The sequence below is a fragment of the Stegodyphus dumicola genome, chromosome X2 (assembly GCF_044657685.1).
Source record: "Stegodyphus dumicola isolate Sdum_Otavi_A_Nest chromosome X2, ASM4465768v1".
Taxonomy (NCBI): Eukaryota; Metazoa; Arthropoda; class Arachnida; order Araneae; family Eresidae; genus Stegodyphus; species Stegodyphus dumicola.
In genome coordinates, this window is record NC_140781.1 from 172,108,160 (window position 1) to 172,131,369 (window position 23,210).

The 23,210-nt window shown below is 45.1% G+C and overlaps 1 protein-coding gene across 1 annotated transcript in view; it reads left to right on the top strand.

Annotated features, from left to right (window-relative positions):
• The window catches only part of LOC118184944 (uncharacterized), a 30,467-nt gene continuing 7,257 nt past the window's right edge, over window positions 1–23,210 (top strand). Inside the window, exon 1 of the mRNA XM_085809034.1 lies at window positions 1–23,210. This exon is cut by the window's right edge and continues 7,257 nt beyond it. Coding sequence (XP_085665160.1) covers window positions 16–23,210 — 23,195 coding nt within the window. The 5' untranslated portion in view covers window positions 1–15.

Below are 23,210 nucleotides of genomic sequence, written 5' to 3' on the forward strand. Positions count from 1 at the left end.
CAGCCCAAATCAGCCATGGACTGGTTAACACGCTACGCCTTGCTTTTTGTCCTAATCTTAAGTCAGCGCAACAGCGCTTTTGGCGGTAGCATTTCTAGTGAAGAAATTTCTTCTTCTAGACCAAATTCAGCTCAAACCTTTGCAACATCTTTTGTTAACTATATAGTAGCTTCTGGAGTATTTCCAGAGCAAGAGGAGGAAGATATGAAGGAATTCATTGAGACATTATCCATGGCCGTGACAAGTTTAACTAATAACAAGTGGGCGTCACGTGCTAAAATTGAAGCATTGTCAATGGCATTTGCATCCGCAATGGCTGAACTCATCGTGATAGAAGATGATGACGGTGAAAATGTGTCTAGTGACCTTAAAGTAAAAGTCATATCTGATGGCTTAGCTCAAGCATTCAAAGAAACAACTGGTTCAGTGAATGAGGGATTTATAGAGGAAATTCAAGAATTACTTGGCATGTTCGCGCATGCTGTTGTAAGTGGCATAAATGAGGCTGACAGCACAGCTGCTTACTTGCCATCTGAACCTGAGCATAATGCTAAGCTGGCAAAAGCCTTTGAATTTGCATCTGGTACAGGAACAGTATCTACAGACAAAGAAACGACATCTCAACAAGTTACATCTGCTTCATCTTCATTTACAGAACAGTTATATAATGCTCTTATAAATGACCCCGGATTTCAGAGCGCTTTCAGTGGAACAGTCTCTACAAATATTATTAATGCTTTTGCGACAGCAATAGCCGGATCTGTCGCATCAGCTTCTGAGTTCAGTTCAGTGGGTTATTCCTCATTAGTGAAAGCATATCTACAAGCATTGTCGAGTGAAAAAGATGGTGCTACTGTTGAAGATTATGCTAGAGCGATAGCTACTGCTACTGCTAATGTATTAGAGCAAAATGGAATTTTCTCTGAAGGTGTCGTATCAGGGCATATAACAGCTGCTGTGAATGCCATTACTAGTGGTATTTCTAGTGCAAAAATTACAGAAAAAGCTGTTTCGACTACTTCTGTTGGATTGGAAACTGCTGTTTCTTCTGATACAGGAACTACAACTGTTCTTGGACATGTTCCAGCATATACTGCTCCAGCTGGTACACCGGCAGTAGCTATAAATTTTGCCCGACAAATTTATATTTCCCTTCTGGCTGATCCTAGCTTTAGTAATGTTTTTCAAGCTCCCATTTCACTCGATCGAGTAAAAATATATCTTGCAGCTCTTGCAAAATTCATCGTATCAATACCTAGATATTCCGTAGTCAGTGCCGATGAACTTGTTAATGGTTACTTAGGAACTATTATTGGCATTCCACCCGGGTCAGCACCTTCTATTTATGCTCAAGCAATCGCACGAATTACTGCTGATACTATGTATAGGAATGGTCTCTTAAGTTTAGATACAGTTAATGCAGAATCAGGTATCGTGCAAAATGCTATACAAAATGCTTTACGTTCAGCTGCACTGGAATCTAGCGCAATAATTTCTGAGACAGAACAAACTTCTGCAGATCAGAAACCAATATCAGAACACACCATAGATGATCATCCTTATATTGCTCCAGAAGGAACACCAGCAGTGTCAGTTGCATTTGCCAAAAGAATTTACTTGGCTTTAGCGACAGATAAACGATTTGTTGCAGCTTTCACAGAACCTCTTTCTTTGACAAGAGCTAGAATTTACCTTAGCGCTCTTGCAAAATCTTTATGTGCATTACCAAGGTATAATACTATTAGTGACGAAGAGCTGGTAGAAGGATATATAGAAGCTATTTCTGCTGTCAAAACGGCTCCTACTCCAGAGTTGTACGCTCAGGAAATAGCTACAGTTACCGCTCTTATATTCTACGAGAATAATTTGCTGACATGGCAAGCTCTTACAGCAGGATCTGCTGCTTTGCAAGGTGCAATTCAGAGTGCTCTAAACGCCGCAGCTGAAGAAGACACTTTAGCTTCTAGTGCTACATTTACAGAAACAAGTACTACTCAGATTTCATCTGAAAGTCAAACATCTGCAGTCTCTGACTCAACCACACTTACAGGATATAATCCTACGGCTGGTTCAACTCCTGTTGCAAGGAATTTTGGAAGACTAATATACAACTCTCTTCTTGCAAATGAGAAATTCTCTTCCGTGTTTGGCATTGGTAACTCTTTTGCAACTATTAGGTTATTCCTTACAACATTAGCTACCTCAATTTGTTCCTTTCCGCAATTTAGCTCTGTTACTGTGAGTGAACTTGTTGGTAAGTACATTCAAGCAATAACACCTATTCCTCAAGGTTCAGACATCCATCAATATGCTCAAGCTATTGCGCAAGCAACAGCTGAAATAATGAGCTCACGCAAACTGTTATCTTTACAAGGTGTAACAGCTTTGTCTTCTTCTTTAGAAAGTGCTATCAATAGTGCTTTGGAATCCTCATCCAAATCAACTAGTGTAGCCGAAAAAAGCAGCAGTGAAATTGTTACAACTGCAACTGCGGAATCTGGTGAAACAACTGAAATTACTTTCTCAAGTTTTGTTAAGCAATCAGGAATCGCATCAAAATTTGCAAGTTCACTGTATAATTCCCTTATGTCTAACGAGTTGTTCCAGGCCATTTTCAGTCATATACAAAATGCTGAACATCTCGATTTATATGGAAAGGCTCTTATTAAAAATGTTCTTACTCTGGGAAACATAAACATTTCCGAATTATCTGATAGCTTGCTGAAAGCATTCCAGACAATACCTTTGGGATCAAGTTTGTCGCAATATGCACAAGTTATAGTAAATACTGTAGCTGAAGCTTTTATTAAACATGAAGTATTAATTCCAGGTAATGAAGAATCTCTGGCTGCTTCAACTCTGAACGTTCTAATAAGTGGATTAAAAGAGCAGTCTGAAGAAGAAACTGCTCAAGTTTCCATTTCGGAAGAAACAGCTGCTATACCGGTTGTAGCAAAGGTAGAAACAGCTGAAAGAGCATATTCCGCACCAGCAGGCTCAGACCCCTCTGTTTCATCATTTGGGAGGAAAATTTATGATACACTTTTAAATGATCCAACATTTAGTATTGTGTTTGGTGCTGATATATCTACTGAAAATGTTGAAGCATATTTAAATGAAATTGTAGAATCGATTTTAGGATCTCCAGAATTTCAGTCATTAAATCCAGAAGAATTACTTCGAGCTTATTTAAAAAGCCTGGCTAATATAGCGGACAATGCTTCTATTTACGATTATGCCCAGCTTCTTGCTGAAGTTACCGCTGAAGTTTTATACGCAGCGCATTTACTTGACGACAATTATGCGGTACAGGCATCTGTCGCAACGGATGCAATTTCTAAAGGATTAAATAAAGTAAGGGCGTCATCACTAACTGAAACTGTAAAAACAGATACGTCAGATACCGAGGAAGAATCAGAACAGTCAGCCCTTGCAGTATATAGACCATATCAACCACCTCAGGGATTCCCAGAAATTGCTGCCAATTTCGCTAGGGAACTGTATAATCATCTAGTTTCAGATGATAAATTTACATCAAATTTTAAAACTGGAGTAACGTTGTTTGCAGCTAAAGATTATCTATCAAAATTTGCAGTTTCTATTGAATCATCATACCCTTCGATAACACCTGATGAATTAAATTCAGCTTTCCGATCAGCACTTTCGGCTCTTTCCGAAACGTCAGACTTGTATGATTTAGCAGCTCTTATAGCAAATATTACCTCTGAAACCCTTTTAAAATATCATGCAATTAGCGTGGACAGTTATTCATCAGACACTCAAACTGTATTAAAAGCCTCTAATGAGGGATTAGGTCAAACCATATCAACAGCTCAACAATCTTTATCGGAAACAGAACAAGAAGTCGGCTATCAAGCTACTGTCGGAACAGCTTCTTTTGCAGCAGATTTTGGAAGACAGATATATAACGCTCTTCTTTCAAGCATAAGATTTAGCGACGCTTTTACGGGAGCTATCACATTGCTCAAAATAAGGCCATTCTTCACAATTTTGGCGGAGAATATAATTGCTATTCCTCAATTTAGTTCGCTTACACTGAATGATTTGGTGGATCCTTATATTTCTGCTGTTCTCCAAATCCCCCCGGGTTCCGCACTTCGTATTTATGCCCAAGAAATTGCTCGATTAACGGTTAGCATTCTCTTATCCAAGAACTTGCTAACTTCCGAAGCCGCTTCACTTGCAGGAACATCCATTCAAAGTGCAATAGCTGCAGCTGTAGAAACCTCTTCAGCTACCCGAACGGACTCTTCTACCACAACCTCTGAGCTCGAGACTGCGGAATCACAAAGTCACCTAGTACTGAGCGATGAAATTGGTTATACGGCCAGAGCAGGAGCAACTATTCTCGAATCCGCGCTCGGAGAGAAATTCTACAATGCACTGATAACGAATGCAGGATTTCAACAGGCGTTTGACGGAGAAATACTGATTGAAAGATTGAGAGCGTTCATTAATGCTCTGGCTAGCCAAATAATAGCCATACCTCAATTTAGATCTTTGGAGCTGGATGTCTTACTCCGTCTATATACAGAAGCCATTCTTTCTATTGCGAGCGGTTCACCACTGCGATTATATGCTCAGGGAATTTCCGAGACTACAGCTCAGTTACTCTACTCCAGAAACTTACTCACATTGCAGCTTGTTGACAATTTAGATAGCGCGATAGAAACTGCTGTATCGAGGGCAATTTCTGAATTACAACTCAGCACTAGTGGAGCAGAATTGGAGAAAGAGGACATCAGCACTGTGACAACAGAAGAAACCACAGGAATCACAACTGAAGAACAGGATCAAGAAACAGAGGAAAAAGAAACACGAGAAGAAGCCGAGGAAGGTTTTGGTTACCAAGCTACAGCTGGAACATCGGTTTTCGCAGCAGATTTCGGAAGACAGATATACGACGCTCTCCTCTCAAATCCGAAATTTGCTGAAGCTTTTACAGGCGAAATCACACTGCTGCGAATAAGGCCATTCTTCACAATTCTCGCAGAAAATATAATAGCTATACCTGTGTTCAGTTCGCTTACGCTGAATGACTTGGTAGATCCTTACATTTCTACAGTTCTCCGGATAGAACCCGGTTCACCACTTCGTGCTTATGCCCAGGAAATTGCTGGATTAACTGTTGAAATTCTGTTATCCAAGAACTTGCTAACTTCTGAAGCTGCTTCACTTGCAAGAACATTTGTGCAGAGTGCAATCTCTACAGCCTTAGAAACTACTTCAACCACAACGGAAACTTCAACAACTTCTGCCGACGAAACGGCCGAATCCGAAAGTGGGCTCGAAGTAGGCGAAGAAGAAGGCGTCGCTACAGGATATGTTGCCAGGGTCGGTGCACCAGCAATCGTCTCAGAATTGGCCGAACAAATATACGTGGCCCTCCTACGAAATCCAGCATTTTCTTTGGCCTTCGGTGACGAAATATCTCCTGAAACATTCAGACCTTTCCTCACCACATTCGCAACCCGCATCACTTCTATACCAGCCTTTAGTTCCTTACTTGTTAGCACTTTGGTCGATCAGAACGTAGCAGCAATCCTTCGCATAAGTGAGGGATCACCGTTAACGCTATATGCGAAAGTAATCGCTGAAGACACTGCTCAACTGCTTTACGAGAACAATTTGTTGACGCAGCAGTCACTTGCAGCATCGTCTTCTGCCATTCAGACTGCGGCAACTGAAGCAACTGCTGAAGCAGAAACTGTTACAACTACAACGGAAGTTGCAGAAACTGCTTCAGTGGCTCTGGGTACTTCAGAAACGGAAGCAGGTGGTTACACGGCCGGCGAAGGAGCCACAGCTCTGGAATCTGCTCTCGGAGAGAAACTGTATAATGCGCTGATTACGAATGAAGGTTTCAGACTGGCATTCGCCGGAGAAATTTTAATACAAAACATCAGACCGTTCCTCACTGCTCTGGCTACCCAAATAATAGCCATACCGCAATTCAGCTCTTTAGAGTTGGATGACTTGGTCGGACTCTATATAGAAGCTGTTCTCTCTATTAGCGCCGGTTCACCGTTGAGGTTATATGCTGAAAGAATTGCTCAGACAACAGCTCGCCTCCTCTACTCCAGGAACTTGCTCACGTTGCAGCTCGTTTACAGTTTGGAAAGCGCAATAAAATTGGCTGTATCGACAGCAGTTTCTGAATCCGAAATCGGTGGAACTGCAGAAGAAACGTATGAAGGAGAAAGCAGCACTGTGACAATACAAGAGTCGACTGGAATTTCAACACAAGAAGATCAAGAGGCAGAGGAAGAGGAAGCGCAAGAAGAAGCGGAACTTGAGGCAGAAGCCGCTGAATTAGAAACGCAACAGGGTCTGTTCGAACCATCTGAAATATTCGAGGCCCCTGATGGTTTGACGCCTTCCGAAATTTTGTTTGCGAGATCATTATACTATAATACATTACAAAGTACAGCATTCCAAACTACATTCAGTGCAGGTCTCTCACAGGAGACCGCAAGGGAGGTATTAACGAGAATTGGAAGTTCGTTGTCTACCGTTTCTGATTTCAGTCGAGTCCGAGCTGCGAAATTTGCCGTCGCTTACAGAAGCGCAATTACTACTCTGTCGAATGATGCAACTTTGACATCGTATGCTAAAATATTCGCTGACGTTACAACATTGGTATTATCGAAATATTCTTTGATTCAAGAAGGTAGGGAAACAAATCAAGCAGCACTGGCAGTAAGCGCTTTGAACAGTGGTATAGAAAAGGCCCGCGCTGACGGCATCATTACTGCAAGGGAAGAAACCGAGACAACTTTAGAAGAAACAGAGTCGATATCCACTACCACCTCTGCTTTCGAAACGGCAGCAACGACTGAAGAATCTGTCTCGGAAACTGAGGAAGAGGTTGGCTTCCAGGCTGCAGTCGGAACATCTTCTTATGCAGCAGAGTTCGGAAGACAGATATACGATGCTCTTCTTTCAAACCCAAGGTTTACTCAAACGCTTACGGGAGAAATCACACTGCTGCGGATAAGACCGTTCTTCACAGTTCTCGCGGAGAATATAATAGCTATACCTGTGTTCAGTTCGCTTACGCTGAATGACTTGGTAGATCCTTACATTTCTGCTGTTCTGCAAATAGAACCCGGTTCACCACTTCGTGCTTATGCCCAGGAAATTGCTGGATTAACTGTTGAAATTCTGTTATCCAAGAACTTGCTAACTTCCGAAGCTGCTTCACTTGCAAGAACATCTGTGCAAAGCGCAATCTCTACAGCCTTAGAAACTACTTCAACTACAACGGAAACTTCAACAACTTCTGCCGTCGAAACGGCGGAATCCGAAAGTGGGCTCGTAGCGGGCGAAGAAGAGGGCGTCGCTACAGGATATGTTGCCAGGGCCGGTGCGCCAGCAATCGTCTCAGAATTAGCCGAACAAATATACGTGGCCCTTCTACGAAATCCAGCATTTTCTTTGGCCTTCGGTGACGAAATATCTCTTGAAACATTCAAACCTTTCCTCACGACATTCGCAACCCGCATCACTTCTATACCAGCCTTTAGTTCCTTACTTGTTAGCACTTTGGTCGATCAGAACGTAGCAGCAGTCCTTCGCATAGGTGAGGGATCACCTTTAACGCTGTATGCGAAAGTAATCGCTGAAGACACTGCTCAACTGCTTTACGAGAACAATTTGTTGACGCAGCAGTCACTTGCAGCATCATCTTCTGCCATTCAGACTGCGGCAACTGAAGCAACTGCTGAAGCAGAAACTATTACGACTACAACGGAAGTTGCAGAAACAACTTCAGCGGCTCTGGGTACTTCAGAAAAGGAAGCAGGTGCTTACACGGCCGGCGAAGGAGCCACAGCTCTGGAATCTGCTCTTGGAGAAAAACTGTATAATGCTCTTATTACGAATGAAGGTTTCAGACTGGCATTCGCCGGAGAAATTTTAATACAAAACATCAGACCGTTCCTCACTGCTCTGGCTACCCAAATAATAGCCATACCGGAATTCAGCTCTTTGCAGTTGGATGACTTGGTCGGACTCTATATAGAAGCTGTTCTATCTATTAATGCCGGTTCCCCGTTGAGGTTGTATGCTGAAAGAATTGCTCAGACTACAGCTCGCCTCCTCTACTCCAGGAACATGCTCACGTTGCAGCTCGTTTACAGTTTGGAAAGCGCAATAGAATCGGCTGTATCGACAGCAGTTTCTGAATCAGAGATCGGTGGAACTGCTGAAGAAACGGATGAAGGAGAAAGCAGCACTGTGACAATAGAAGAGTCGACTGGAATTTCAACACAAGAAGATCAAGAGGCAGAGGAAGAGGAAGCGCAAGAAGAAGCGGAACTTGAGGCAGAAGCCGCTGAATTAGAAACGCAACAGGGTCTGTTCGAACAATCTGAAATATTCGAGGCCCCTGATGGTTTGACGCCTTCCGAAATTTTGTTTGCGAGATCATTATACTATAATACATTACAAAGTACAGCATTTCAAACTACATTCAGTGCAGGTCTCTCACAGGAGACCGCAAGGGAGGTATTAACGAGAATTGGAAGTTCGTTGTCTACCGTTTCTGATTTCAGTCGAGTCCGAGCTGCGAAATTTGCCGTCGCTTACAGAAGCGCAATTTCTACCCTGTCGAATGATGCAACTTTGTCATCATATGCTAAAATATTCGCGGACGTTACAACATTGGTATTATCGAAATATTCTTTGATTCAAGAAGGTAGGGAAATAAATCAAGCAGCACTGGCAGTAAGCGCTTTGAACGGTGGTATAGAAAAGGCCCGCGCTGAAGGCATCATTACTGCAAGGCAAGAAACCGAGACAACTTTAGAAGAAACAGAGTCGATATCCACTACCACATCTGCTCTCGAAACGGCAGCAACGACTGAAGAATCTGTCTCGGAAACTGAGGAAGAGGTTGGCTTCCAGGCTGCAGCCGGAACATCTTCTTATGCAGCAGAGTTTGGAAGACAGATATACGATGCTCTTCTTTCAAATCCAAGGTTTACTGAAAGTTTTACGGGAGAAATCACACTGCTGCGAATAAGGCCGTTCTTCACAGTTCTCGCGGAGAATATAATAGCTATACCTGTGTTCAGTTCGCTTACGCTGAATGATTTGGTAGATCCTTACATTTCTGCTGTTCTGCGGATAGAACCCGGGTCACCACTTCGTGCTTATGCCCAGGAAATTGCTGGATTAACTGTTGAAATTCTGTTATCCAAGAACTTGCTAACTTCCGAAGCTGCTTCACTTGCGAGAACATCTGTGCAAAGCGCAATCTCTACAGCCTTAGAAACTACTTCAACCACAACGGAAACTTCAACAACTTCTGCCGTCGAAACGGCGGAATCCGAAAGTGGACTCGAAGCAGGTGAAGAAGAAGGCGTCGCTACAGGCTATGTTGCCAGGGCCGGTGCGCCAGCAATTGTCTCAGAATTGGCCGAACAAATATACGTGGCCCTCCTACGAAATCCAGCATTTTCTTTGGCCTTCGGTGACGAAATATCTCCTGAAACCTTCAGACCATTCCTCACCACTTTCGCAACCCGCATCACTTCTATACCATTCTTTAGTTCCTTACTTGTAAGCACTTTGGTCGATCAGAACGTAGCAGCAGTCCTTCGCATAAGTGCGGGATCACCTTTAACGCTATATGCGAATGTAATCGCTGAAGACACTGCTCAACTGCTTTACGAGAACAATTTGTTGACGCAGCAGTCACTTTCAGCATCATCTTCTGCCCTTCAGACTGCGGCAACTGAAGCAACTGCTGAAGCAGAAACTATTACGACTACAACGGAAGTTGCAGAAACTGCTTCAACGGCTCTGGGTACTTCAGAAACGGAAGCAGGTGCTTACACGGCCGGTGAAGGAGCCACAGCTTTGGAATCTGCTCTCGGAGAAAAACTGTATAATGCTCTTATTACGAATGAAGGTTTCAGACTGGCATTCGCCGGAGAAATTTTAATACAAAACATCAGACCGTTCCTCACTGCTCTGGCTACCCAAATAGTAGCCATACCGGAATTCAGCTCTTTACAATTGGATGACTTGGTCGGACTCTATATAGAAGCTGTTCTCTCTATTAGCGCCGGTTCACCGTTGAGGTTATATGCTGAAAGAATTGCTCAGACAACAGCTCGCCTTCTCTTCTCCAGGAACTTACTCACATTGCAGCTTGTGGAGAGGTTGGATAACGCAATAGCAACTGCTGTATCGACAGCAATTTCTGAAGCCGAAATCGGTGCAACTGCAGAAGAAGAGGAAAGCACCACTGTGACAACAGAAGAAGCGATAGGAATTACGACACAAGAAGAAACTCTGGAAGAAGAAGAAGCAGAAGAGGAAGCGGAACTTGAAGACCAAGCGGCTCGACTACAAGCGCAGGCATATGTGGCACCTGAAGGATTAACGACTTCTCAAATTTTGTTCGCCAGAGCATTGTACCTCAACTTACTACAAGATGGAACATTCAGATCAGCGTTCAGCGATGGGCTATCTGCGGACGCTGCTAGGGAGGTGTTTTCACGTGCTGCAATTTCTTTGTCCCTCCTTCCGCCATTAAGTCGAGTCCGTCCTGTAAAATTTACTGTCGCATACAGAACTGCACTTTCTCTGCTATCGGATGACGGTACCTTGTCAGGTTTTGCTAAAGTGTTCGCGGACGGGACAACGTTAGTCCTCGCAAACTACGCTTTGATTGAAGAAGGAAACGAAGAGAATCTAGCAACGCTGGTTGTGAGCGCATTAAGCAGTGGTATAGAAAAGGCGCGTGCTGAAGGCATCTTTGCTGAAGCATCCGAAACTGAAGCTACGGCAGAAGAAACAGAGTCGATATCCACTACCACTTCTGCTCTCGAAACGGCAGCAACGACTGAAGAATCTGTCTCCAAAACTGAGGAAGAGGTTGGCTTCCAGGCTGCAGCCGGAACATCTTCTTATGCAGCAGAGTTTGGAAGACAGATATACGATGCTCTTCTTTCAAATCCAAGGTTTACTGAAAGTTTTACGGGAGAAATCACACTGCTGCGAATAAGGCCGTTCTTCACAGTTCTCGCGGAGAATATAATAGCTATACCTGTGTTCAGTTCGCTTACGCTGAATGACTTGGTAGATCCTTACATTTCTGCTGTTCTGCGGATAGAACCCGGTTCACCACTTCGTGCATATGCCCAGGAAATTGCTGGATTAACTGTTGAAATTCTGTTATCCAAGAACTTGCTAACTTCTGAAGCTGCTTCACTTGCGAGAACATCTGTGCAAAGCGCAATCTCTACAGCCTTAGAAACTACTTCAACCACAACGAAAACTTCAACAACTTCTGCCGTCGAAACGGCGGAATCCGAAAGTGGGCTCGAAGCAGGTGAAGAAGAAGACGTCGCTTCAGGATATGTTGCCAGGGCCGGTGCGCCAGCAATTGTCTCAGAATTGGCGGAACAAATATACGTGGCCCTCCTACGAAATCCAGCATTTTCTTTGGCCTTCGGTGAGGAAATATCTCCTGAAACATTCAAACCTTTCCTCACCACATTCGCAACCCGCATCACTTCTATACCATTCTTTAGTTCCTTACTTGTTAGCACTTTGGTCGATCAGAACGTAGCAGCAGTCCTTCGCATAGGTGCGGGATCACCTTTAACGCTATATGCGAAAGTAATCGCTGAAGACACTGCTCAACTGCTTTACGAGAACAATTTGTTGACGCAGCAGTCACTTGCAGCATCATCTTCTGCCATTCAGACTGCGGCAACCGAAGCAACTTCTGAAGCAGAAACTATTACGACTACAACGGAAGTTGCAGAAACTGCTTCAGTGGCTCTGGGTACTTCAGAAACGGAAGCAGGTGCTTACACGGCCGGCGAAGGAGCCACAGCTCTGGAATCTGCTCTCGGAGAAAAACTGTATAATGCTCTTATTACGAATGAAGGTTTCAGACTGGCATTCGCCGGAGAAATTTTAATACAAAACATCAGACCGTTCCTCACTGCTCTGGCTACCCAAATAATAGCCATACCGGAATTCAGCTCTTTGCAGTTGGATGACTTGGTCGGACTCTATACAGAAGCTGTTCTATCTATTAATGCCGGTTCCCCGTTGAGGTTATATGCTGAAAGAATTGCTCAGACTACAGCTCGCCTCCTCTACTCCAGGAACATGCTCACGTTGCAGCTCGTTTACAGTTTGGAAAGCGCAATAGAATCGGCTGTATCGACAGCAGTTTCTGAATCAGAGATCGGTGGAACTGTTGAAGAAACGGATGAAGGAGAAAGCAGCACTGTGACAATAGAAGAGTCGACTGGAATATCAACACAAGAAGATCAAGAGGCAGAGGAAGAGGAAGCGCAAGAAGAAGCGGAAATTGAGGCAGAAGCCGCTGAATTAGAAACGCAACAGGGTCTGTTCGAACAATCTGAAATATTCGAGGCCCCTGATGGTTTGACGCCTTCCGAAATTTTGTTTGCGAGATCATTATACTATAATACATTACAAAGTACAGCATTTCAAACTACATTCAGTGCAGGTCTCTCACAGGAGACCGCAAGGGAGGTATTAACGAGAATTGGAAGTTCGTTGTCTACCGTTTCTGATTTCAGTCGAGTCCGAGCTGCGAAATTTGCCGTCGCTTACAGAAGCGCAATTTCTACCCTGTCGAATGATGCAACTTTGTCATCATATGCTAAAATATTCGCGGACGTTACAACATTGGTATTATCGAAATATTCTTTGATTCAAGAAGGTAGGGAAACACATCAAGCAGCACTGGCAGTAAGCGCTTTGAACGGTGGTATAGAAAAGGCCCGCGCTGAAGGCATCATTACTGCAAGGCAAGAAACCGAGACAACTTTAGAAGAAACAGAGTCGATATCCACTACCACATCTGCTCTCGAAACGGCAGCAACGACTGAAGAATCTGTCTCCAAAACTGAGGAAGAGGTTGGCTTCCAGGCTGCAGCCGGAACATCTTCTTATGCAGCAGAGTTTGGAAGACAGATATACGATGCTCTTCTTTCAAATCCAAGGTTTACTGAAAGTTTTACGGGAGAAATCACACTGCTGCGAATAAGGCCGTTCTTCACAGTTCTCGCGGAGAATATAATAGCTATACCTGTGTTCAGTTCGCTTACGCTGAATGACTTGGTAGATCCTTACATTTCTGCTGTTCTGCGGATAGAACCCGGTTCACCACTTCGTGCATATGCCCAGGAAATTGCTGGATTAACTGTTGAAATTCTGTTATCCAAGAACTTGCTAACTTCTGAAGCTGCTTCACTTGCGAGAACATCTGTGCAAAGCGCAATCTCTACAGCCTTAGAAACTACTTCAACCACAACGGAAACTTTAACAACTTCTGCCGTCGAAACGGCGGAATCCGAAAGTGGGCTCGAAGCAGGTGAAGAAGGCGTCGCTTCAGGATATGTTGCCAGGGCCGGTGCGCCAGCAATTGTCTCAGAATTGGCGGAACAAATATACGTGGCCCTCCTACGAAATCCAGCATTTTCTTTGGCCTTCGGTGAGGAAATATCTCCTGAAACATTCAGACCTTTCCTCACCACATTCGCAACCCGCATCACTTCTATGCCATTCTTTAGTTCCTTACTTGTTAGCACTTTGGTCGATCAGAACGTAGCAGCAGTCCTTCGCATAGGTGCAGGATCACCTTTAACGCTATATGCGAAAGTAATCGCTGAAGACACTGCTCAACTGCTTTACGAGAACGATTTGTTGACGCAGCAGTCACTAGCAGCATCATCTTCTGCCATTCAGACTGCGGCAACCGAAGCAACTGCTGAAGCAGAAACTATTACGACTACAACGGAAGTTGCAGAAACTGCTTCAGCGGCTCTGGGTACTTCAGAAACGGAAGCAGGTGCTTACACGGCCGGCGAAGGATCCACAGCTCTGGAATCTGCTCTCGGAGAAAAACTGTATAATGCTCTTATTACGAATGAAGGTTTCAGACTGGCATTCGCCGGAGAAATTTTAATACAAAACATCAGACCGTTCCTGACTGCTCTGGCTACCCAAATAATAGCCATACCGGAATTTAGCTCTTTACAGTTGGATGACTTGGTCGGACTCTATATAGAAGCTGTTCTCTCTATTAGCGCCGGTTCACCTTTGAGGTTATATGCTGAAAGAATTGCTCAGACAACAGCTCGCCTTCTCTTCTCCAGGAACTTACTCACATTGGAGCTTGTGGAGAGGTTGGATAGCGCAATAGCAACTGCTGTATCGACAGCAATTTCTGAAGCCGAAATCGGTGCAACTGCAGAAGAAGAGGAAAGCACCACTGTGACAACAGAAGAAGCGATAGGAGTTACGACACAAGAAGAAACTCTGGAAGAAGAAGAAGCAGAAGAAGAAGCGGAACTTGAAGATCAAGCTGCTCGACTACAAGCGCAGGCATATGTGGCACCTGACGGCTTAACGACTTCTCAAATTTTGTTCGCCAGAGCATTGTACCTCAACTTGCTACAAGATGGAACATTCAGATCAGCGTTCAGTGCTGGGCTATCTGTGGACGCTGCTAGGGAGGTGTTTTCACGTGCTGCAATTTCTTTGTCCCTCCTTCCGCCATTAAGTCGAGTCCGTCCCGTAAAATTTACTGTCGCATACAGAACTGCACTTTCTTTGCTATCGGATGACGGTACCTTGTCAGGTTTCGCTAAAGTGTTCGCGGACGGGACAACGTTAGTCCTTGCGAACTACGCTTTGATTGAAGAAGGAAACGAAGAGAATCTAGCAACGCTGGTTGTGAGCGCATTAAGCAGTGGTATAGAAAAGGCGCGTGCTGAAGGCATCTTTGCTGAAGCATCCGAAACTGAAGCTACGGCAGAAGAAACAGAGTCGATATCCACTACCACTTCTGCTCTCGAAACGGCAGCAACGACTGAAGAATCTGTCTCCAAAACTGAGGAAGAGGTTGGCTTCCAGGCTGCAGCCGGAACATCTTCTTATGCAGCAGAGTTTGGAAGACAGATATACGATGCTCTTCTTTCAAATCCAAGGTTTACTGAAAGTTTTACGGGAGAAATCACACTGCTGCGAATAAGGCCGTTCTTCACAGTTCTCGCGGAGAATATAATAGCTATACCTGTGTTCAGTTCGCTTACGCTGAATGACTTGGTAGATCCTTACATTTCTACAGTTCTGCGGATAGAACCCGGTTCACCACTTCGTGCTTATGCCCAGGAAATTGCAGGATTAACTGTTGAAATTCTGTTATCCAAGAACTTGCTAACTTCCGAAGCTGCTTCACTTGCAAGAACATCTGTGCAAAGCGCAATCTCTACAGCCTTAGAAACTACTTCAAGTACAACGGAAATTTCAACAACTTCTGCCGTCGAAACGGCGGAATCCGAAAGTGTGCTCGAAGCCGGCGAAGAAGAGGGTGTCGCTACAGGATATGTTGCCAGGGTCGGTGCGCCAGCAATCGTCTCAGAATTGGCCGAACAAATATACGTGGCCCTTCTACGAAATCCAGCGTTTTCTTTGGCTTTCGGTGACGAAATATCTCCTGAAACATTCAGACCTTTCCTCACCACATTCGCAACCCGCATCACTTCTATACCAGCCTTTAGTTCCTTACTTGTTAGCACTTTGGTCGATCAGAACGTAGCAGCAGTCCTTCGCATAGGTGCGGGATCACCTTTAACGCTATATGCGAAAGTAATCGCTGAAGACACTGCTCAACTGCTTTACGAGAACGATTTGTTGACGCAGCAGTCACTAGCAGCATCATCTTCTGCCATTCAGACTGCGGCAACCGAAGCAACTGCTGAAGCAGAAACTATTACGACTACAACGGAAGTTGCAGAAACTGCTTCAGCGGCTCTGGGTACTTCAGAAACGGAAGCAGGTGCTTACACGGCCGGCGAAGGAGCCACAGCTCTGGAATCTGCTCTCGGAGAAAAATTGTATAATGCTCTTATTATGAATGAAGGTTTCAGACTGGCATTCGCCGGAGAAATTTTAATACAAAACATCAGACCGTTCCTCACTGCTCTGGCTACCCAAATAATAGCCATACCGGAATTTAGCTCTTTACAGTTGGATGACTTGGTCGGACTCTATATAGAAGCTGTTCTCTCTATTAGCGCCGGTTCACCTTTCAGGTTATATGCTGAAAGAATTGCTCAGACAACAGCTCGCCTTCTCTTCTCCAGGAACTTACTCACATTGCAGCTTGTGGAGAGGTTGGATAGCGCAATAGCAACTGCTGTATCGACAGCAATTTCTGAAGCCGAAATCGGTGCAACTGCAGAAGAAGAGGAAAGCACCACTGTGACAACAGAAGAAGCGATAGGAGTTACGACACAAGAAGAAACTCTGGAAGAAGAAGAAGCAGAAGAAGAAGCGGAACTTGAAGATCAAGCTGCTCGACTACAAGCGCAGGCATATGTGGCACCTGACGGCTTAACGACTTCTCAAATTTTGTTCGCCAGAGCATTGTACCTCAACTTGCTACAAGATGGAACATTCAGATCAGCGTTCAGTGCTGGGCTATCTGTGGACGCTGCTAGGGAGGTGTTTTCACGTGCTGCAATTTCTTTGTCCCTCCTTCCGCCATTAAGTCGAGTCCGTCCCGTAAAATTTACTGTCGCATACAGAACTGCACTTTCTTTGCTATCGGATGACGGTACCTTGTCAGGTTTCGCTAAAGTGTTCGCGGACGGGACAACGTTAGTCCTTGCGAACTACGCTTTGATTGAAGAAGGAAACGAAGAGAATCTAGCAACGCTGGTTGTGAGCGCATTAAGCAGTGGTATAGAAAAGGCACGTGCTGAAGGCATCTTTGCTGAAGCATCCGAAACTGAAGCTACGGCAGAAGAAACAGAGTCGATATCCACTACCACTTCTGCTCTCGAAACGGCAGCAACGACTGAAGAATCTGTCTCCAAAACTGAGGAAGAGGTTGGCTTCCAGGCTGCAGCCGGAACATCTTCTTATGCAGCAGAGTTTGGAAGACAGATATACGATGCTCTTCTTTCAAATCCAAGGTTTACTGAAAGTTTTACGGGAGAAATCACAGTGCTGCGAATAAGGCCGTTCTTCACAGTTCTCGCGGAGAATATAATAGCTATACCTGTGTTCAGTTCGCTTACGCTGAATGACTTGGTAGATCCTTACATTTCTACAGTTCTGCGGATAGAACCCGGTTCACCACTTCGTGCTTATGCCCAGGAAATTGCAGGATTAACTGTTGAAATTCTGTTATCCAAGAACTTGCTAACTTCCGAAGCTGCTTCACTTGCAAGAACATCTGTGCAAAGCGCAATCTCTACAGCCTTAGAAACTACTTCAAGTACAACGGAAACTTCAACAACTTCTGCCGTCGAAACGGCGGAATCCGAAAGTGTGCTCGAAGCCGGCGAAGAAGAGGGTGTCGCTACAGGATATGTTGCCAGGGTCGGTGCGCCAGCAATCGTCTCAGAATTGGCCGAACAAATATACGTGGCCCTTCTACGAAATCCAGCGTTTTCTTTGGCTTTCGGTGACGAAATATCTCCTGAAACATTCAGACCTTTCCTCACCACATTCGCAACCCGCATCACTTCTATACCAGCCTTTAGTTCCTTACTTGTTAGCACTTTGGTCGATCAGAACGTAGCAGCAGTCCTTCGCATAGGTGCGGGATCACCTTTAACGCTATATGCGAAAGTAATCGCTGAAGACACTGCTCAACTGCTTTACGAAAACGGTTTGTTGACGCAGCAGTCACTAGCAGCATCATCTTCTGCCATTCAGACTGCGGCAACCGAAGCAACTGCTGAAGCAGAAACTATTACGACTACAACGGAAGTTGCAGAAACTGCTTCAGCCGCTCTGGGTACTTCAGAAACGGAAGCAGGTGCTTACACGGCCGGCGAAGGAGCCACAGCTCTGGAATCTGCTCTCGGAGAAAAATTGTATAATGCTCTTATTATGAATGAAGGTTTCAGACTGGCATTCGCCGGAGAAATTTTAATACAAAACATCAGACCGTTCCTCACTGCTCTGGCTACCCAAATAATAGCCATACCGGAATTTAGCTCTTTACAGTTGGATGACTTGGTCGGACTCTATATAGAAGCTGTTCTCTCTATTAGCGCCGGTTCACCTTTGAGGTTATATGCTGAAAGAATTGCTCAGACAACAGCTCGCCTTCTCTTCTCCAGGAACTTACTCACATTGGAGCTTGTGGAGAGGTTGGATAGCGCAATAGCAACTGCTGTATCAACAGCAATTTCTGAAGCCGAAATCGGTGCAACTGCAGAAGAAGAGGAAAGCACCACTGTGACAACAGAAGAAGCGATAGGAGTTACGACACAAGAAGAAACTCTGGAAGAAGAAGAAGCAGAAGAAGAAGCGGAACTTGAAGATCAAGCTGCTCGACTACAAGCGCAGGCATATGTGGCACCTGACGGCTTAACGACTTCTCAAATTTTGTTCGCCAGAGCATTGTACCTCAACTTGCTACAAGATGGAACATTCAGATCAGCGTTCAGTGCTGGGCTATCTGTGGACGCTGCTAGGGAGGTGTTTTCACGTGCTGCAATTTCTTTGTCCCTCCTTCCGCCATTAAGTCGAGTCCGTCCCGTAAAATTTACTGTCGCATACAGAACTGCACTTTCTTTGCTATCGGATGACGGTACCTTGTCAGGTTTCGCTAAAGTGTTCGCGGACGGGACAACGTTAGTCCTTGCGAACTACGCTTTGATTGAAGAAGGAAACGAAGAGAATCTAGCAACGCTGGTTGTGAGCGCATTAAGCAGTGGTATAGAAAAGGCGCGTGCTGAAGGCATCTTTGCTGAAGCATCCGAAACTGAAGCTACGGCAGAAGAAACAGAGTCGATATCCACTACCACTTCTGCTCTCGAAACGGCAGCAACGACTGAAGAATCTGTCTCCAAAACTGAGGAAGAGGTTGGCTTCCAGGCTGCAGCCGGAACATCTTCTTATGCAGCAGAGTTTGGAAGACAGATATACGATGCTCTTCTTTCAAATCCAAGGTTTACTGAAAGTTTTACGGGAGAAATCACACTGCTGCGAATAAGGCCGTTCTTCACAGTTCTCGCGGAGAATATAATAGCTATACCTGTGTTCAGTTCGCTTACGCTGAATGACTTGGTAGATCCTTACATTTCTACAGTTCTGCGGATAGAACCCGGTTCACCACTTCGTGCTTATGCCCAGGAAATTGCAGGATTAACTGTTGAAATTCTGTTATCCAAGAACTTGCTAACTTCCGAAGCTGCTTCACTTGCAAGAACATCTGTGCAAAGCGCAATCTCTACAGCCTTAGAAACTACTTCAAGTACAACGGAAACTTCAACAACTTCTGCCGTCGAAACGGCGGAATCCGAAAGTGTGCTCGAAGCCGGCGAAGAAGAGGGTGTCGCTACAGGATATGTTGCCAGGGTCGGTGCGCCAGCAATCGTCTCAGAATTGGCCGAACAAATATACGTGGCCCTTCTACGAAATCCAGCGTTTTCTTTGGCTTTCGGTGACGAAATATCTCCTGAAACATTCAGACCTTTCCTCACCACATTCGCAACCCGCATCACTTCTATACCAGCCTTTAGTTCCTTACTTGTTAGCACTTTGGTCGATCAGAACGTAGCAGCAGTCCTTCGCATAGGTGCGGGATCACCTTTAACGTTATATGCGAAAGTAATCGCTGAAGACACTGCTCAACTGCTTTACGAGAACGATTTGTTGACGCAGCAGTCACTAGCAGCATCATCTTCTGCCATTCAGACTGCGGGAACCGAAGCAACTGCTGAAGCAGAAACTATTACGACTACAACGGAAGTTGCAGAAACTGATTCAGCGGCTCTGGGTACTTCAGAAACGGAAGCAGGTGCTTACACGGCCGGCGAAGGAGCCACAGCTCTGGAATCTGCTCTCGGAGAAAAATTGTATAATGCTCTTATTATGAATGAAGGTTTCAGACTGGCATTCGCCGGAGAAATTTTAATACAAAACATCAGACCGTTCCTCACTGCTCTGGCTACCCAAATAATAGCCATACCGGAATTTAGCTCTTTACAGTTGGATGACTTGGTCGGACTCTATATAGAAGCTGTTCTCTCTATTAGCGCCGGTTCACCTTTGAGGTTATATGCTGAAAGAATTGCTCAGACAACAGCTCGCCTTCTCTTCTCCAGGAACTTACTCACATTGCAGCTTGTGGAGAGGTTGGATAGCGCAATAGCAACTGCTGTATCGACAGCAATTTCTGAAGCCGAAATCGGTGCAACTGCAGAAGAAGAGGAAAGCACCACTGTGACAACAGAAGAAGCGATAGGAGTTACGACACAAGAAGAAACTCTGGAAGAAGAAGAAGCAGAAGAAGAAGCGGAACTTGAAGATCAAGCTGCTCGACTACAAGCGCAGGCATATGTGGCACCTGACGGCTTAACGACTTCTCAAATTTTGTTCGCCAGAGCATTGTACCTCAACTTGCTACAAGATGGAACATTCAGATCAGCGTTCAGTGCTGGGCTATCTGTGGACGCTGCTAGGGAGGTGTTTTCACGTGCTGCAATTTCTTTGTCCCTCCTTCCGCCATTAAGTCGAGTCCGTCCCGTAAAATTTACTGTCGCATACAGAACTGCACTTTCTTTGCTATCGGATGACGGTACCTTGTCAGGTTTCGCTAAAGTGTTCGCGGACGGGACAACGTTAGTCCTTGCGAACTACGCTTTGATTGAAGAAGGAAACGAAGAGAATCTAGCAACGCTGGTTGTGAGCGCATTAAGCAGTGGTATAGAAAAGGCGCGTGCTGAAGGCATCTTTGCTGAAGCATCCGAAACTGAAGCTACGGCAGAAGAAACAGAGTCGATATCCACTACCACTTCTGCTCTCGAAACGGCAGCAACGACTGAAGAATCTGTCTCCAAAACTGAGGAAGAGGTTGGCTTCCAGGCTGCAGCCGGAACATCTTCTTATGCAGCAGAGTTTGGAAGACAGATATACGATGCTCTTCTTTCAAATCCAAGGTTTACTGAAAGTTTTACGGGAGAAATCACACTGCTGCGAATAAGGCCGTTCTTCACAGTTCTCGCGGAGAATATAATAGCTATACCTGTGTTCAGTTCGCTTACGCTGAATGACTTGGTAGATCCTTACATTTCTACAGTTCTGCGGATAGAACCCGGTTCACCACTTCGTGCTTATGCCCAGGAAATTGCAGGATTAACTGTTGAAATTCTGTTATCCAAGAACTTGCTAACTTCCGAAGCTGCTTCACATGCAATAACATCTGTGCAAAGCGCAATCTCTACAGCCTTAGAAACTACTTCAAGTACAACGGAAACTTCAACAACTTCTGCCGTCGAAACGGCGGAATCCGAAAGTGGGCTCGAAGCGGGCGAAGATGAGGGTGTCGCTACAGGATATGTTGCCAGGGTCGGTGCGCCAGCAATCGTCTCAGAATTGGCCGAACAAATATACGTGGCCCTTCTACGAAATCCAGCGTTTTCTTTGGCTTTCGGTGACGAAATATCTCCTGAAACATTCAGACCTTTCCTCACCACATTCGCAAACCGCATCACTTCTATACCAGCCTTTAGTTCCTTACTTGTTAGCACTTTGGTCGATCAGAACGTAGCAGCAGTCCTTCGCATAGGTGCGGGATCACCTTTAACGCTATATGCGAAAGTAATCGCTGAAGACACTGCTCAACTGCTTTACGAGAACGATTTGTTGACGCAGCAGTCACTTGCAGCATCATCTTCTGCCATTCAGACTGCGGCAACCGAAGCAACTGCTGAAGCAGAAACTATTACGACTACAACGGAAGTTGCAGAAACTGCTTCAGCGGCTCTGGGTACTTCAGAAACGGAAGCAGGTGCTTACACGGCCGGCGAAGGAGCCACAGCTCTGGAATCTGCTCTCGGAGAAAAACTGTATAACGCTCTTATTACGAATGAAGGTTTCAGACTGGCATTCGCCGGAGAAATTTTAATACAAAACATCAGACCGTTCCTCACTGCTCTGGCTACCCAAATAATAGCCATACCGGAATTTAGCTCTATACAGTTGGATGACTTGGTCGGACTTTATATAGAAGCTGTTCTCTCTATTAGCTCCGGTTCTCCTTTGAGGTTGTATGCTGAAAGAATTGCTCAGACGACAGCGCGCCTCCTCTTCTCCAGGAACTTACTCACACTGCAGCTTGTGGAGAGGTTGGATAGCGCAATAGCAACTGCTGTATCGACAGCAATTTCTGAAGCCGAAATCGGTGCAACTGCAGAAGAAGAGGAAAGCACCACTGTGACAACAGAAGAAACGATAGGAATTACGACACAAGAAGAAACTCTGGAAGAAGAAGAAGCAGAAGAGGAAGCGGAACTTGAAGATCAAGCGGCTCGACTACAAGCGCAGGCATATGTGGCACCTGACGGCTTAACGACTTCTCAAATTTTGTTCGCCAGAGCATTGTACCTCAACTTGCTACAAGATGGAACATTCAGATCAGCGTTCAGTGCTGGGCTATCTGCGGACGCTGCTAGGGAGGTGTTTTCACGTGCTGCAATTTCTTTGTCCCTCCTTCCGCCATTAAGTCGAGTCCGTCCCGTAAAATTTACTGTCGCATACAGAACTGCACTTTCTTTGCTATCGGATGACGGTACCTTGTCAGGTTTCGCTAAAGTGTTCGCGGACGGGACAACGTTAGTCCTTGCGAACTACGCTTTGATTGAAGAAGGAAACGAAGAGAATCTAGCAACGCTGGCAGTGAGCGCATTAACCAGTGGTATAGAAAAGGCACGTGCTGAAGGCATCTTTGCTGAAGCATCCGAAACTGAAGCTACGGCAGAAGAAACAGAGTCGATATCCACTACCACTTCTGCTCTCGAAACGGCAGCAACGACTGAAGAATCTGTCTCGGAAACTGAGGAAGAGGTTGGCTTCCAGGCTGCAGCCGGCACATCTTCTTATGCAGCAGAGTTTGGAAGACAGATATACGATGCTCTTCTTTCAAATCCAAGGTTTACTGAAAGTTTTACGGGAGAAATCACACTGCTGCGAATAAGGCCGTTCTTCACAGTTCTCGCGGAGAATATAATAGCTATACCTGTGTTCAGTTCGCTTACGCTGAATGACTTGGTAGATCCTTACATTTCTACAGTTCTGCGGATAGAACCCCGTTCACCACTTCGTGCTTATGCCCAGGAAATTGCAGGATTAACTGTTGAAATTCTGTTATCCAAGAACTTGCT